General features: G+C 53.7%; 1 protein-coding gene across 2 annotated transcripts; it reads right to left on the reverse strand.

Annotated features, from left to right (window-relative positions):
- Positions 1 to 700: 700 nt before the first annotated feature.
- Positions 701 to 6,332, reverse strand: NPAS4 (neuronal PAS domain protein 4). 2 transcript variants are annotated; one of them, XM_006911061.1, is made up of 8 exons: positions 5,981 to 6,332; positions 5,115 to 5,266; positions 4,841 to 4,943; positions 4,461 to 4,722; positions 4,172 to 4,281; positions 3,695 to 3,830; positions 2,138 to 3,573; positions 701 to 1,451 (listed from the first exon to the last, which is right to left on the reverse strand). In XM_006911061.1, the coding sequence occupies exons 1-8, from the start codon at positions 6,153 to 6,155 to the stop codon at positions 1,423 to 1,425; spliced, it is 2,403 nt and encodes an 800-aa protein (XP_006911123.1). In that variant the 5' UTR covers positions 6,156 to 6,332; the 3' UTR covers positions 701 to 1,422. The 2 variants fall into 2 exon arrangements, with proteins under 2 accessions (XP_006911123.1, XP_015444196.1); XM_015588710.1 differs by lacking the exon at positions 4,172 to 4,281 and having other exon boundaries at positions 702 to 1,451.
- Between the last annotated feature and the right edge of the window lie 10,775 nt (positions 6,333 to 17,107).

Below are 17,107 nucleotides of genomic sequence, written 5' to 3' on the forward strand. Positions count from 1 at the left end.
TCTGAAATGGGACAAATCGAAATGGTGGTTCACTGGCTTTGGGGGCAGAGGTGACAACCCAGAGTGTGGATGCAGGTGATGTGGGTATGTTGCCCCCTTATGTCTCTCACCAACTGTGGGGGAAAAATTACTTTTTTACCTGTGATCCTCAATTTCTTCATTAGTGAAATGGTGCTAATATTCCTGTTCAGAGGCTTTATTGCAGTGAACAGGGATGCAAAAGCGTTTTTGGGCTGAAAGCCCCATGCAGGATAACAGGTCATCATTTCCAAAGGGCCCCAGAGGGAAGGCGTTTCCCCGCAGGACAAGGCTGAAGAAAGAAATGCGTGTCCCAAAAGTTCAAACCCATGCCCAGGAAAAGGCCAAGCTGAATCGCTCGCTGCCCATTCCCAGGCCCTCTTCTCCCTCCCACACTGTAAGCACTACAAGCCTGGAGCAGGGAGGAGACTCCAATACCCTCTAGTATTAGATGCAAGGTGTAGCATCTGTTTCAGCCCCAAACTCTCCAGCTTCTAGCACAGGGTAGACCGCACACTGCATGCTCAGCTGTCGAGTGAACAAATGAATGAGTGAATGAAGAAATGCCAGGGCTGTCAGCAGGCCCAGATTTTACCTCTCGACCCCCGGAGACCCGTCTGGGCCTCCCAACCTTCTCAGGACCCCACACTTCCCTTTTTACAGCAGTGCATGACGCCAGGGGTACCAAAAAGGCAAACTGGACTTTATTATAAAGTTGGCTACAAAGTCACCGCAGCACCACGAGGTGGCCACCTGGACAGGCCCAGGCAGTCTGGCAGCCGGGTGAGTCCCGCACCAGGTACACGCACTCGTGCAAGCACACGTGTGACAGCGGCAGGTCTGCCTTTCTCCATCGGAAAGGAACGTAGCATCTCTTCGCGCCCCTCACCCCAGGCGTGGGGCGCAAAAGTCACAAGAAGGGCCGCCAGGGCGGCAGAGTCCATCGGAATTGAAATCCCGTTACTGGTGTGTAGAGAATTCTACGTGGGTGTCAAGAGCCCCTCAGGGCACAGGCTGGCCCGGGTGGGCGCTGCCTTTCCCCCACCAAGGCCCAGGGGTGGCTTGGCCCCCAGGAGTGGAGAACTGGCCCAGGCCCATGGGGCAGCGCGCGGGGGGGAAGTGAGACTCCCCCATTCTCCGCTTGAAATCCCGTTCAAGGAAACTCACTACGAGTGAATACAGATTGAAATGGAAACTGGGATCGCTGGAAGTCTCTAAATTTTAAAAAGAAGCTCCCCTCCCTTTCCCTCCCACCTCCCCCGCCCCAGTCCTGCAGGGCCTGGGGAATCAGATATATTCCCCTCCGGCCCCTAGAATCCCCCCAGCAGTCCGGGGGGGGTGGAGAGCAGCTCCACGTCTTGATGACAATATGCCATACTTGACGACGTTAAGTCACAGACTTATTCAAAACGTTGGTTCCCCTCCACTTCCATCTGCAGAGAGAGAAAGAGAGAAAGACGGTCAGTAGGCCCTTTAAGAATGATAGGCTGAGGATGTTGTGCACTGCTGCCACATAGTATGGGCTTCGAATACGTTGGCCCAATGACCAAGGCTCTGCACAAAAAGGAGCAATTTGGATGGATGGAGAGAAACTGTGGTTATAGTTTTGGAAAGGATGGTGCCACAGCAGGGAGCCTCGATGGGGCCAGGGCTGAGTTCCTCTGTCTTACTTTCTCAAACTCCTATGAACTCTCACTCTGTATTCCCTTTAAGGGGCAAGAATACTGAGATAGCACTCTAATCCCTCTCCCATCGAGTTGTTGTATGACCTTAGGCAAGTTTCTTTAACTCTGGGACCCTGATTGTCTTCATCTGTAAAATGGGGTGGCGATGGCTGATCTAGGTCTTTCACAGAGTTAAGAAGCACAAACCATTAGCTAAGGATTCTCTTGCATTTTATCCCACACCCCTAACTCCTTTCTTCTAGGCCTACTTGTCTGGAACGTCCATGTTAAGTTTTTTTATGAGTTCTTATCCTCATTGCTACCTTGGGGAGCAGAGGATGTTATCTCATTAATAAAACTGAGGTACAGAGAGGGGGATTACTCATTTAATTCCACCTAGCGTCTCACTGGCAGGATAGAAGCTTTGAGTTCTTAAACATTTTGGCTGGACTCACCTTCATGGAAGCTGTCTTGAACTTGGCTCTGGAGTTGATGCAACTCATCAGTAAACCCATCGTAGGGGAATGCTGAGACACCTGTCTCAAAGGCGGTTTCATATGTGGCCAGGTCCTCCAGGAAGCTGTGGTCTTCTGGGGACAGGTTGTTGCAAGGCGATGGGGCCCCTCCTGGGACTGCTGCCTCAGGATCCTCCAAACTCCATTCCCCATTGGGGTCTGGGGTAGAGAGATCCATGAAGATGTCTTCCACAGGCGTCTCTTCCAGGAATATGTTATCAGGGTCCACCAGGAAATCCAGCTCCTGGCATTTCCAGGGTTTCAGGTCCAGGCTGAGCACAGGGGGGCCGGCCCCTGACAGGGACAGGTTGGAGTCCAGGGGCTCCAGCCCGCCAAGTGGCTCCAGCCCGCCCGTGCCAGCCTCAGCTGAGAAGGGCCTATCCATGCCATGAGCCAACTGGCTGATCTGCTGGATGAGACGGTCTATCTCATTCTGCTCTTTCTCAGAGTAGTGGAAGAAACTCTGCTTGACTGGAGAGGCCTCAGGTGTAAGCAGGCCTTCAGGCACCAGGGGGACATCCACAGAGAGGGGACCCCGGAGCTGGGCTAGGGCCAGGAGTGTGCAGTCCCCATTACCAGGGCTGCTAGGACTTGGGGGCAACTTCTCATAGAGAAAACTGCATCCCTCCTGGGCGAAGTAAGTCTTGGTGGGATTGGGGCTCAGTTGTTCTGGGAAAGTTTGACCGGGGCTGTTCAGGTGTGCTTGGAATGCTGTGCCGGGAGGAGTCAGCTGCTCATGGGCAGGGCTGCCCAGAGGCTCTGGGAAGGTGGCCGTGCTGGGAAGCAGCTGCTCTGGGAAGTTGGAGGTGCAGGGAGTCAACTGGTCTTCATAGCTTCTGGCTGAGGTTTCGGTCAGCTGGCTTTGTAGTGAGCTAGTCAGTGGATCTGGGAAGGTTGCACTGCTGGGCGTCAATTGTTCAGAGAAGGTCATGGTGCTTGGTGTCAGCTGTTCTTGAAGAGAGCTAGACGGAGTGGGCAAGCGGGTCTGGAAGGGCTCATGAAGACTGAAGAGGAAAGCACAGCCTCCTGGCTGGTGGGGCGTGTAAGGTGGGGTGCACACAATGTCCTTGCTCAGGTCGGCTTGAAGGGAAGGCTCAGGGCCAGATGGGAATGTCAGATAACTGAAGCCCAGCTCTTTGGGAGGTCGAGGAAGCTCTTCTGATGTTGAGACAGCACCCAGCTGAGGAGCACTGGGGAAATTGGTGCTCCTGGGAGCCCCCAAGGCTGGGGTGAAGAGTGGGTGAGTGCTGGAGCACTGCTCCTGGGAGAGGATGTTCTCAGGGAATGAGGGCAGCATGGTCGGGGTGCCCAGGACATAGGCTGCCTGGGTGTCTTCAGAGTTCAGCTGCTGGCGGAGGCTCCAGGCCTCTGTGTCACTGGAAGGGAGAGAAGAGACAGCTGGTAAGGGTTTGGTGTCTATTCCCAGAGTAATTCCTTGATATGTATCTCCTCCATGCCCACCTCAGCTGCCCCCCAGGCCCCTTCCTTGTAGCTCACCTGATTGGGTAGTTATTGGCAGTAATGGGGCCCTCTGGACCTTCTGAGTATAACAGGCAATAAATCCATGCCCAGCCTCCAGGCTTCGCCTGCAGTCTCACCACCATCTCTGCCTGAATATCTCCACTCTCAGTCACTGAGGGGAAAGAAAAGATGCAGAGTTAGAATGCCCATCAGGCAACACCACCTGAACTATCACCCCACTGACCTCTCCACTGAGTTAGGGTATCCATGACATCCTCTTCTGACTACCCTAACCTGCACCACTCAGCTCCCTACCTTCACTTCAGCACTTGGAGTCCCCCAGTTCTGATTCTATTCTCGACTTGACTCCTCACCTTAGTGTTCACCCTATAGCATCCAAAACTGTTGGTCTCTGGTATTTCCCCAGCAGTTTTGATCATAGCCCTTCTTGGTCAGGTCTCCCATGCCCTTTCCCAGCTCCCTGCCTTGTCCCCAGCTTCTCTGGACACTCACACAGGCGGTAGTGTTGAGCAGAAGCGTGGCCCAGGTCCTCGGGGTGCAGCAGTCCATACCATGATTTACAGAGCAGTTCACTGCGCTCAAAGCCCAGGTAGATTAGGACACTGGGAAAGTGGAAAGGGTGAAGTCAGCTTTCTGTTTTTCCTGCTTGACCCGGGCATCTCAATCCCTCCCAGGTCTTCTGCCCCCTTAGATCCCATCCTCCCTGCCCCTGACTCCAGAATCTAGGGTACTCTCATCTCTGGCCTGCCTTCCTCCTGAGGTCTGAACCCTCTGGGCTTACCTCTCAGAGATGTCCAGTAGGACCAGGTCTTTAGCATGACGGCTCTGGAACATGGCCAAGAAGAGCGAAGCAAGGCCAGGGCCAGGACCAGGGCGGGGTCTTGGTTCCAGTGGAGCACAGAAGGCTGTGAAAACAGGGTTTCCTGCCCAGTAGGCTCCAGGTGGGTGAGCATGGAATCGGCCTCGAATAAGCACCAGTTTGTTGCCTGCACTCTGGCGCCTGAGGGACTTGGAGGTGTTGAAGCGACAGCGGAAGAGGCGATCTAGGTGAGTGAAAAGGAAAACTGGTAAGAGGGTGGATGGCCTTAAAGAGATGGTTGATGGGGAGGAGGAGGGCAGCAGGAGAGGACTGGATTGAGGAAGGAAGAAAGGAGTTCTCACCGGTGTCCAGGGCAGAAGGCAGGGTAAGTTGCTGGCGCACAGTTAGGTGGTCAGCTGGGTCAATGATGTCGTAGATACTGTCACCCTGGGCAACTAGGTCCACCTGGAGGAAGGTGAAGAAAAGATGACCATTAGTGAAGGCAGCAAGAGACAATCCTTAGTATCTTTCATGGTATAAACCCTCCCTCCTGATTAATCCTCAAATTCTCAGAAGTAGAAAGCTCTGTGTCCCATCTGTGCCCCAGCCCAAGCTTAGAGCACCCTTAGCACTCACCATGGAGTGGCCCAGATGCTCGCTCACACTCTCAGACAGATATAGCAGCTTCCCCTCAGCCGTGAACACAAGCAGAAAGCCAGGTAGTGCTGCCACTATATCTTCAAGCTCTTGAGCTGAGAGAAGACCTGTGGGGCCCGCCAGAGGAGTGCCTGCAGGGTAAGAAGACATGATGAGTCAGGAGTAAGACTAGGATGCAAAGCAGAAGTAAGGAAGGCATGGAGTTAATTTTAGAAAATCTAGAGGAATTTGCCATGGACCTGACTCTGCACACACTTGTTGACCCACTGCCCGCGGCTCTTGCCCAGAGAACCTGTTGCTGGATCTTCCCAGCCAGGGAACCCAACTTCTAAGTCGGCCTGAGCATCCTCGGTCCTAGATTTCAGGACCAGGGACAGCGCCCCCGAAGCCGCCTTAGCGTTCAGCACCGCGGGCAGCGCCTCACAGTCCGGTGGTGCTGTCTGCACCATGGACAGCGCTTCAAAGAGGCAGAAGAGCCCTTTCAGGATCACGAACGAAGGCTGCGCTCCCCCAGGTTTTGACAGCTCCATCCCTGCAACTTCCCGGGCCTCCCTCTCCCGGCTCTCGGAGCGCCTCTGCGCTGGTGTTCTGTCCTGGCTCCCTCCTCTTATAAGACTGGCACCAGGGAGAGACACTATCCAAGATCTCTAACCCTCATCCAGAACTAAGGTGAAGTCTGGACAGAGCTCAGGAGGAAAAGTAGGAAGTCCTCAGTCTCCCAAGTTCCTTCTCTCCCCAGCTCGCCAACAGGCTGCCTAGACATGCGGTAGCCCCAGCGGGTTCCCTCAGCTCCACCATCCCCGGTGCTCGCCGGCTCCGGTCTCTGGCAGCCCCAGTTTGCTCACCTCCAGCGAAGAAGACGCCCTTGCGAGTGTAGATGCAGGCAAGACTCATAATGTGCAGGTAGGACAGCCGGACCTTGTCCGCTTCGGCCAGCGGCAGCAGCTCCTTGAGGTTCCGGATCTCCGCGTTGATCTGGTCGCGGCGCGCCTTGGAGGCGCCCTTGGTGGAGCGGTACATGGCTAGCGGCTGTGGAGCTCCAGCTCGGGCGCTCTGAATACCTGCGTTCCTGCCTGGACGCACCGGTGGCTTCCTCTTCCTTGCTTCCCGTCTCTCACTCAGGCTCTCTCCTCTCCTCTCCTGGGCTCCGCTCGGTTGCGCTGCCCCCCTCGCCTGCCTCGTTCCGCCTTATATAGCTCCTGCCAGGCGTGGGGGGCTCGCTCTAGAGAAACGGGGGGGCGGGAAAGCGGGAGGCTGGGCTAAGCAAGCTGCAGCGGGAGCTGCTGGCTAGGGAGGGGGGCCCTCCTCCTCCCTCCCTGGCTTCCGACGTCATCCCATGACGTAGAACGAGAGCGGGAGGGGTGCCGGAGGGAGGGGGAGAGCGGAGGCTGCGGAGGGGGCCGGAGCTGGCGGCAGCTGAGCCTAGAGGCTGGGAGGCAGGCGCTGCATTAGGAAGGCCTGAAAGGAGGTTCAGGGACCCAGGCGTCCGAATGTGTTCAGCTGAGGGAAGCGACAGGTCGAGGGTTCGGGCTCTGGCAGGAGAGTCTCTAGAGGACTGGGCAGGGCTGATTCCGACCTCGGGTTTTCTAAGGAGATAAGGAAATGGAAATGGGCAGTGTTGTCCACAAATGTCCCCTCGCTATTGGCCGACCAAATGTCACGCTCACATGGGGAGAAGGACCTTCCTTGGTCTCTGTGGGATGGGTCACAGATGGGGGCGGTATCTCTCTAGGGATTCCCTTTGGCACTTTCAAAGAACAAACCTCCCGCATTTCCAAACTCGGGCCTTGGCGATTCAGCAGGGGAGGGGGGTTACATGCGGGGGTCTCCGTCCCTAGCACGGGGTGGAAAAGGAATCCTGGGAAAAAATGACCAGCTGAATTTGGCCTTGGTTCTATTTTCCCACTGTCAAGAATAGGAATACCGACACCAGCGCTGTAGTCTGCAGTGATTCTTAGCTTTCCTGTCAACTAACCTCAGCCACTGACGGGGGAAATTGAGGCAGGGTACCAGGGCATGGAAGGATCTGGATCTGCACCTAGGTATCCCTCCTCCGCCCACTCGCCCCCGTTGCCAGGCCCCAAAGCGAGCGGTTCTCCCCCGCGGATTGCAAGCCGGTGTCTCCCCGCGGGCCGGGGGCGGGGGCGGGGCCGGGGGAATCCCAGCTCCATATTTGGATAGGAATCCTCCGGCTGCTGCCGCCGCAGCGTTGGCGGCGGGCGGGGCCTGGCTGTCTCCGCACAGCTCCGGAGGGCTCCCCCCTCTGCCTCCGGCGAGGAGGATGGGAAAGCAGCATAGAAGTGAGGGGGGCTGTGCTGGACCCTCCGAGATCCCTGCACCTACCAGGGACCCCTTTACTGAGTCAGGCTGTCCTCCACATCCCCCTGCAGCCTCCTTCCCATTTTCTGCACTAGGGCCTCTCTCCAGTTTCTCTACCTTCAACTCTCCGCACCCCCCACCCTCGGCCAGAACTAGTTTATCTCATTGCTTGCTTGGTGGTCTGTCTCGGCTTCGTGCACACTCTACCCCCCGAACCTTCCCCATCTGCTCTCTCGAGTCTCCTTCCTTTCACCGTCCGTTTTCTCGCCCTTGCTCTATTTCTCTGGCTCTTTTCTGCACAGACGATTGCTCTCTTCAGGGGCTGAAGGGCTTTCTTTTCTCCAGCACCCCATAAAAGGGGAAGGAAGCAGGCCGGGGGACATTTTGTGTGGAGCCTCATTTTGAGGAGTAGGGGTCTCTATGAAATAACGTGAGGGGCTGGAAACGAGGCCACTTAAAAATTGGGGGAGAGGGATTGGCCTGATCGTAGAAAGTTGCATAGGAACGGTGGAGATAAACTTTGACACTAAGAAGTGAAATTTGGGGTTAAGAAACTCCGCACTCCTCATGGGAAAGGGTAGTGGCAAGAGAGGCAGACTGGGAGGAGGAGACAGCTACGCAGAATGATGTCTGAGAAAAGAGTGTCTGCGGACCCAACCCTGACCTCTGGTGCCATTTTGGCAGAGGTTGGGGCCATCCCCATCAACCATCCTGAGATGGAGGGAAAGGATGTGTGTGTGTGTGTGTGTGTGTGTGTGTGTGTGTGTGTGTGTCTGCTTCAACCTCTAACATTTTTTAGATGGGTGACATAGAAATGGCTCCTTCAGGAAGTACATCTCTGTTCCACTTTCATCTCTATCTGACCCCTGATGGACCCACCTGCTCCTCCCTCAAGCTTCTGTTTGGATAAGCCCTTGATCTTTGGAGGCCCTTCTTGGATGAAAATCCAGGGCAGTGTTCCTGTTTTCTTCACTCACTGATGAAGCCTTAGCCCTGGCTAGGAGACATTCTTAGTGTCCCTCTCTATGATAAGTGTCTATTGATAAGGTCCAGCTGGTCTCCAGCAAGCTGAGCAGATACTACGCAGTAAAAAGAATAGGGCACTGGTCGCTGTCCGTGGTCCTGATATGATCCCCAGTGAAGTCATACTGGCATTTGTCTGGGACATCAAAGAACAGCTCTAGTCCACACAGGCCTCAGAATGAGGCCCCAGTTGGCTGTCCTTTTCTCTTCTGAGGGTGAATTTGGGAGGGGGTTTCAGAGGCCAATATTTCTGAGCTCTGGGAGTGAAGTAAGCATGGGGCGGGGGGCTGGGCTCAAGGGAAGAGCCCTTGGATTTTTCCAGAATTGACCGAGGGACCAAGAGTTCGAAAGAAGGGAAGATGCTGGGTGGAAAGAGGTGAATTAGGGATATACACTCTGGAAGGGAAGAAGGGTCTAGAAAGGGACAAAAGAGGGGGTAGAGAAGGGCTAATCCTAGTTTGCCCATTCTGATTCAAGTTGAGAAGCTCTGTATGCCCCAATGTCTCCTCTCCCTAGGCCAGCTCCCACTCCCCTTGCCTCCCACCTCCGTGGAGCTATTTTTAACAGTGCAGAACCAAAAATAGCTTGGCAGCAGCTTCAGGCCGTGGGAGAGGAGCTATTTATATCACCAGTGACTGTTTCAAAATAGCAAGCAGGAGGAGGGGGGCGGCTGGCACACTAGAGAGCTCCTGGCCGCTGCTAAAAATACTGGCAGTGTGAGTCATCCTGGCCTGGCTGAGTCACCCCACTCTCCCCCCGCACCAAGCGGCAGGCAGCAGCAGCAGCAGAAGCTAAGAATTGGAAGCCTGATATGGGGGAGGTATCAGACAGAGCCATAAAATATAGGAAAGTGGGCAAGGGAGTGAATTGAGAGAGGGGCTTTGGGATGAGTGTGTAGAAGAAATGGGGGTAGCAGGAGCCATCCATCCAAACCCACTGGGTGAGCCTGCAGCATTCCCAGCTATGCACTGCTGTTCAGGGATTCTTGGACAATTGAAGGGAAGTAGACAGCTGTGAGAATGTGCGCGCGCACGCGCGTGTGTGTGTGTGTGTGTGTGTGTGTGACCATGACTGCATTTGTATGTCTCTGTGTGTCTGTCTGCATGTGTCTTTGTAGTGGTGTGTCTGTACCCCTGTGTATCTACGCGTTTGCCTATGACTAAATCTAGGCCTGTCTTTATAAAAAAGGTCTATGACTTCTTGTGCTGTGCGTAGTTCTATGTTTGGGCCTGTATGTATTTACATGTTTGCAGTTTTCTGTGTGTCTCCTTGTGCATGTGTGTGTTTGTGCTCATCTGAGTCTGCCTTGTGCCTTTCCCTCTCAGCGTCGATGGCGTGTGTGTGTTTACATGCATCCCCAGCCTCACTGCACCTTCTGTTGTCCTCCTCTCTGATGTCACTTGTTGGGCTCTTGCATCATCTATTTCTAACTCATCTCTCTCCACCCAGCATCTTCCCTTCTTCCCATCCCTTGGCCCCCAACCATTTGTAAAGTTCTCTCTGCTGCATGCAATCTCTAGTAAACCGATGCAGAAAGAGAACCCCATATGACCTCTCCTTTTCTCTTGAACCATTCTGAATCCTCCTTGGCCTGCAGGAGTAAGTGGTTTTCCATCACTCCATATTTGGGGAGCTGAGGGAAGAGAAGGACTTTCTTTAGTTCTAAAAAAATTCCTGGTGTGGGCACAGGCATGCGCGGCACACACACACACACACATACACACACAGCTGAGAGAATGAGAGAAAAAAATATCAAGGTCCCTTCTTTACTGAGAGGAGCTCGCATCTGTTGCCATAGCAACCCGCCCACTCCTTCCCCGAAAAATCACCAAGAAGAGGTGATGGCATCGAGGAGGGATTGGCTGATTTCTTTATTATTTTTTTCCGAAAAAGGGCTTTTTATAGCAAAAACGGGCCGCGAGATCCCTTGCCCCTGTCTTGCATAGCTTTACTGGGGACATGGAGGGACATCACCCTTTAACATCTATACGAGAAAAGGAGATATATCTTTTCTATAGATTTTGGGGAGGATGACTTCCTGGGAGGGAGCTGGAGGGTGAGCAGGGAGTCTGCTTCTTTAGAACAGCATGGAGACTCCTAGTTAGGGCTGCTTTTCTAGACACTTGGGGCAAGGATCTGGACAGAGGGTTGTCAAAGTGTGTCCTGTCTCGCTCTGGACAAATGTTTATGAGAAGGAGAAAGGAAGAGAGAGAGAGAGAGAGAGAGAGAGAACTCACATGACACAATACCAAAGAATGCAAGCCTCCAGGGGAAGATGGTCAGACCAGACAGGTGGACAAGATGGCTCAAGAACGATCTAACTCCAGTCCCAGCTTGTCTCAGAGACCTCTTCTAAGGCCTGGCCATAAGCCACTGCAGCCACATCACTCTCTCAAGTGAACTGTCGCCTCTTGCCAAATGACTGGATGGTAGAAAGGAAGGGATTCTTCATTTCTTCCTGTGCTTGGCTTGCTACAGAAACGGGGTCACTTGGGGCTGGAGGTTGGAAAGCCAGACCAAGAATCTGACTCTAGAGAGAAACACCTTCCACTTGCAGTGGACCGCTGCCTCCCTCAGCAGTCAAGGGCATGGCCTGGGGAGGGGTTTAGCTCTACATGACATGACTGAATAGAGGGATGAAAAAGACTTCAGATTTGCTCTGACCTGTTAGATCTATTCTCATGACAATCTGACTGATATTATTAGGCTTGTTTGCTAGAAGGTGAAACAGAGGCTCAGAAACAGACGATGACTTACTCCAAGTCACACAGCAAGTCATCAGTGACGCTGGGTCTCAAGCCTGGCTCCCAGGCTCTTGCTCTTGCACCATGGGGTAGAGCAGGGGTCTACAAACTCTGGCCTACGTGCAAAATCTGGCCCACCGAGTGTTTTACAAATACAGTTTTATTGGCATACAGCCACATCTCTTTGTTTACATATCAATAAAGGCAGAGTTTTCACCCGACAAAGGCAGAGTTGAGCAGTTGCAGCAGAGACCTTATGGCTTGGAAAGCTTAAATTATTTACTGACTCTTCATTTAAAAAGTTTTCTATCTTTTAGAGTAGAGGTTGAGTTTAAACTAAGAATATCTTTGGACGTCTCTCCCTTTTTCATCCATAAGTTCTCTGGGGCCAGGGCGTACCAAGCTGTCATTTCATCTCTCTTTACTCTTCCAAATGCCACAGAACAATAGTGTCCCATACTCCTTAAGAGTGGGGAGATTGGGAAGCTCTGTGGGCTAGGCTCCTTACTAGCTTCTAGCCTCTTTGTACCTGTGTAGATGTAGCCTCTCCGTGCAGGAGTGATGCTCCTGTTTCCATGGCAATGTGAGTGGGAGTTGGCAATGAAGAGTCAGGGTACTCCATTCCGTCCCTACCCCAACCCCAGCCTCAGGACTGTATTTTGGGAAGGGGGGTGTCCCATGGTTGGTGGTTAGAGTACCATCAGGAAAACAAAGTGCCCTGGTGGGAGGAAAATGACAGCACTGTGGGTTCTCAGGCCTCCTGGAGCCTCCAGGGGAAGAATCCCTATACACCTTCTCAGAGAAGGTTAGTAACTTGCCCAGGGTCACATGGCTAGAATGAGATAAATCCAGAATTAGAATCCAGGTTTCCTGATCTCTATTTCTTTCTATTTTTGACTAGATTATTCTTTTGAATTTACGGGTTTGAAACCACGTAAAGGTTTTCTAACAGATTCCCAAGTAGCTCCCCAGTCCTGGGTCTAGGGCTCACCGGTCTGTGCAGTGAAAGTATCACCCTCATCTAGAGCTGGTTTGTGTGATGACTGTCTCGTCTTGAGCTGTTTTCTTCCTCCTAAGGCCTTTTCATTATGTTCTCACTCCCCCAATTCTACTTGCTCAGAGAAGTATTCAGAACATTTTATCTATTTATGGTTATGAAATCAACAAATCTCATGTGAAGAGGGTACACACTGGCACCCACGCATTGAGACGGTCAGAGCTGGGTGAGTGGGCTGAGCAGAGAAGGTAAGGGACATGGAACCATTGCGGGGGTGGGAGGGAGGGAGTGTAGCTCAGGTGGGAAAAGATGAAGCTTTCCTGAGCAAGGGCCTGAAGGCAGAGCTGAGAGAAGAGTTCACAAGTAATGCAGTGAGGAGCATGTCAGACTAGCCATATTCCCAGAGGGAAGGAAAACCAGTCAACTAAAAACAGCGTAAACACAGAGCAGGCACCCTACACTTCTCAGCACCGTGGGAGAGACAGGCGTGCAGGACACCGTCCTTGCCCTCGAGGAGCTAGAAGTCTGCAGGGGAAGACAGACCCTCTACTATTCACTTATAGTTCAGCCCAGTGTTAGAGTCCCCTCCGCCATCACTCTACACCTGGTTCATTCCTCCTTGTCCTGCTGGTCCTCCAGTCAGCTCCAGGGCCCCTCCTCAATGCCCCCCACGGTCCTCTGTGCTTCTCCATCAATGTATTTCTCACCCTACATTGTTACTGCTTGTTTATTTGTCTGTCTCCCCTGCCTGCATCTACTCTTGGTCTCCATATTCTTAGTGTCCAGCGTAGGGCCTGGCCCAGAGCGGGGCCTCAGTATGTAATTCATTCGCGCACACACAACTGACGGCTGAGTTTGTACCTGGCTCTGTGCTAGGCACTGATGATGCGGTGGTTTGGAAACACACACCTGGTCTTAACCTCATGGAGCATCTGGGCTAGTGAGAAAGCGGGAACTCGATCAAGCCATTGAAGTGGGATGACTGCAGTGAAGAAGGTCTGCAGGGTGCCTGGGAGAGCAAAATCAGGTGTGGCCTCTTAAGAAGGCTTGATCGAGTTGAGTTACCGGGTGTCAAGGGACTGGCGGACTGGGCTAAGCTGTGCTGGGTGGGGTGCAGTGAACAGTGGAGTGAAGCATCGTGAATGAGACTACACAGGGACACATAGCCACAGAAGAAGCCGCAGCAGCCTGAGGCTGTGTTATCAGATGTGCGGCGTGAAGGTGGAGAGGGGCAGCCGGTGCTGCAGCCGGTGCTCAGGATGGCTGAGCCCCGACTCTGACCAAGAGGTTTGGCTCCTGTGCTACAGGTGGGACTGACGTGAAACCACTCAGCCTTGAGCAGAGGGGTCAATGGGGAAAGACTGATAAGTTCTTTACGAACAGACAAGCAGGTGGGAGGGAGCCTGAGGCTTATAGAGGCAGAGAGGGTAGAGGTGAGGAGGGAGGGTCTGGGGTGAGACATCCACGTGGAGTCCTGGCTCCTTCATGTTGGGCAAGTGATTTAACCTCTCGTGCTTCAGATCACCTATCTGTTAAATAGGAATGGGAGGAGAAAAATAGCAATTACATCAAAGGATTGATGAGAAAATTAAACGAGTTAAATAATTAACGCACTTGGAAAAATGCCTGGCGCACAAAGGAGCACAATAAATGTTGAATGACGAAATGTTAGTCATTATTTTAACCTTACGAAGAATATTATTTCGAACAAGGCTCTGAAGAGATGGCTTCGGCTGGTTCGGGAGGCAGCACATGCCCTGTCACTATACGTGTGGAAACAGGGCCTGGAAGCCACTGGCTCTTTGCAGCCTTGGCCCAGCTTGCTCTGAGAGCACCAGATGGGTTGGGCCAGGCTGGGGGCTGGAGCTGCTCCAAAGAGAAGGACGAAGATGACAGCTGGGGACCTGGAGAGGTCAAGGGATGTGCACACCCTGAGGGTTCCAGCCTGGGCCCCAGTGTGCTCCTTCCCTGGGCATCGCTGGCTCCTTTGTGGCTCAGCAAGTCCAGGGATGGAAGCTGAAGACGCACCCCCCGCCCAGTGCTCAGTGACCGGCCTCCCTTGGCCATTTTTCAAAAAGCCAACCTCCCCCAGCTTAAAACCCTCATGGGTCCCATCACTTCTCATTATCGAAAGCCCTCCTGTACCTCTTGTCCCCTTCTACCCACTGGTGCCTAGGCCACCATAGGCTCCAGATTCAAGGGTCTCCTTGTTACCACCTGAATATACCTTGTAACATGAGAATTTACAGGTGCAGCACTTACCTGCACCTTCTATGTCGAATGTGTGCATTAACTCATTCAAACCTCACAGCAGCCCTACGACATCTGGGCTATTATTATTCTCACTGGCCCTGGACCCAGCAGAGAGGACGTCTTCAGGGAATGGTCCCTGAGATCCCAGGAGAGACTGGGGTGATCAAGGGAAAGCTATAGGCTTGGGACTAGGCCAGTGACAGATGTGAAGCCCTAAAAGCAACCAAGAGACCCCCAAGAACAAGGGGAGGATGCTCCCCACCCTTAGGAATGCTGGCACTTCAGGGAGTGGGTTGAACCCTGCCAAGAAGAGGGTGGAAGCAGTTATGGCCTATTGATGGAGCAGCTTCTGGAAGTAGGAAAAGATGAGCCTTGGGCAGATAGGGAAGGATCACCAGGAAGCTTGAGGAAAAAGGACCGTCCAGCTCCTGAATCAAGCAGTGCAGACAAGGAGAGGGATGGAGGAGACTCCCGTCAAGGATGTGAAGATCTGAAAAGGATTGGAGGTGGGCTCAGTCTAGATGCCAGTGGGTTGTGTTTGATGCAGAGGAAAGAGTTTTGGGCAGAAGATCAGGAGACACTGATTCTGGTCCTAGCTCTGCCACCAGCCTACTGGGGTGTTATGCGAGCTCCTTCCCCTCACTGGGCATCAGTGTCCTTATTTGCAAAATGATAGGGTGTGGGTCCACTTGGCCTGGAAGAACCCTCCCACCTCTGGCACTCTGAGCATCTCTAGGCCCAGGTCCCACCTGGCCAGTGCCTCTCAGGCTTTGGAAGCTGAACTGTGCCACCCTGAGATCCAGTTTCAGGTGGGGATGAGCCATGTGCCCAGCACCAGGATCTGAGTGGGTCTGACGTCTCCCACAGCACCGAGTCCTGGGCCCTGCATGAGCAGGACCACTTTAGGCCCCGGAGATCTGGCCTGTGTGGACCGACAGGGGGAGCGGAGCAAGTACTGGTGCTGACCCTGTGATTTTGCTTCTTCAAACCCAACCCATCAGGGGCCATTCTCACAGGTCTGTGCCAAGTGCACCAGGGGACTCACCGTTGGAGAGATTCGACGGGTTCCAAGGGGTGTAGAACAGACCCCTAGGTCATCCTCAGAGAGGTCTGCACAGCCTGTGGCTGAAGCAACTCCTGCCTCTGTATTCCTTAGCTTCAGTCTAGTGGGAGGAAGAAGACATACCCCAGGAGCGTCCCACAGACCACCACGGAGAGACTCCACAGCCTAGCAAGAGAGCCCACTTCAGAGAATCCCAGACTCACGGTTGGAGTGGAACCCCCTCAGAGGTCATCCTCCTGGAGTGACTGAGGCCTAGTGGAGAGTATGGAGTGGCTCGAGCAACATGGCCAACCCTTAGTAGAGGTGGATCCTGAACCAGGTCCCTGGCTCGGAGCTCAGTGACCTTTGCCCACCTCTCAAAGGCTGGCCTCTGGGATCAAGGTGCAGAGAAAGAGCCTGAGCCAAGAGGCAGGTTTCTGGGTCCTAGCCTCAACAATGCAAAGACTTGCTGTGTAACCTTGGCAAATAACGTCTCTTGAAGGGCTGCCTCAATTTCCCCTTCTGTGCATTGAAGGACTTGGCCCTGGCAATAGATGCTTTTTGGAAGAGCCATTCAAGGCTCAGGGCTAAATGCTCCAGAGCATGACTCTCTCTCTCCTTTGCCAGACTTGGTTCCCACAGCTGGGCTGGAGCGATCCACCTCTGGGTCCTTAGCCCCGGTCCAGAGGAAGGGTCCGGGGAGGTCTGGAACCTATACTGCTCCTCGGACATGGTCAAGTGCTTCACAGCTGTCTTCTTCTGTAAGTCCTGGTCAGCACGCCTGCAGGTGCGGCAGGGTGAGTACAGGCATTGTCAGAACGGGACAGGGGAGTCCACAGAGCTGGGTCCACATGGCCCTGGGAGTCCCGCCAGAGCCTGCAGGCCACACCTACATCCAGAAGCCAACTGGCATTTGTAAGCAGTCTGGAACAGGTTTTGACTCCAGAAAGTTCCAGGGAGCTGGTGGGCTGCAGAAAGCCTTCGATGGAAGCTGACGTTTACAAGCAGCAGCTGGACCGGCTGGTCATGGGGTCCATGGGATCCAGAAGCTTGTCCAGGTTGAGATCGGTCCAGAAAGCCTCCCCGGGTCTGGACTCTGCTGGGGAAGCAGCAGCGGCTGGTGCCAGGGTGGGAAGGGGCACTCTCTGGCCCCTCTACTGGGTGCAGGGCCCCTCTACTGTGCCAGCTATTTTCAACGTCAAGAGAGGCGACAGGCCTCTGGCTGGGAAGTCAGCATCCCTGGGTTCTGGCCCATGCTCTCCAGAAACGTGCCATGTGACCCTGGTCAAGTCACTACTCTTCTCTGAGCCTCAATTTCCCTTTCGGTTTAATGAGGGGATTGGAGAAATTGCTAAGCGGCCTTCTAGCTAAGATCTTAACCTGACCCCAGGCTGAGCCTAAGGAGAAAAAGGCGAAGGCAGGAGGCTGGAGGCGGCGTGGGTCTCCAGGGACCCAGGGTGGCCCCGCGGTCAGTGAAGTCCTCACCTGGCGTTTCACTCTGTGGCCTTTTCCAGAGAGGCTCCCCACACGCGCTAGGCCTGGCATCTGGTTTCCTTCCAAGGTTCCTATGGAAAAAGAGTCTCTCCTGTTGGGG

This window comes from Pteropus alecto, unplaced genomic scaffold (genome assembly GCF_000325575.1).
Source record: "Pteropus alecto unplaced genomic scaffold, ASM32557v1 scaffold43, whole genome shotgun sequence".
Classification (NCBI taxonomy): domain Eukaryota; kingdom Metazoa; phylum Chordata; class Mammalia; order Chiroptera; family Pteropodidae; genus Pteropus; species Pteropus alecto.

Coding starts and splice junctions, on each gene's coding strand:
- NPAS4 (XM_006911061.1), bottom strand. CDS start 6,155: ATGTACCGCTCCACCAAGGGCGCCTCCAAGGCGCGCCGCGACCAGATC. Junction 3,831..4,171: donor TGCTCAACACTACCGCCTGT/GTGAGTGTCCAG, acceptor CTTTCCCCTCAG/TGACTGAGAGTGGAGATATT. Junction 1,452..2,137: donor TCAAGACAGCTTCCATGAAG/GTGAGTCCAGCC, acceptor CTCTCTCTGCAG/ATGGAAGTGGAGGGGAACCA.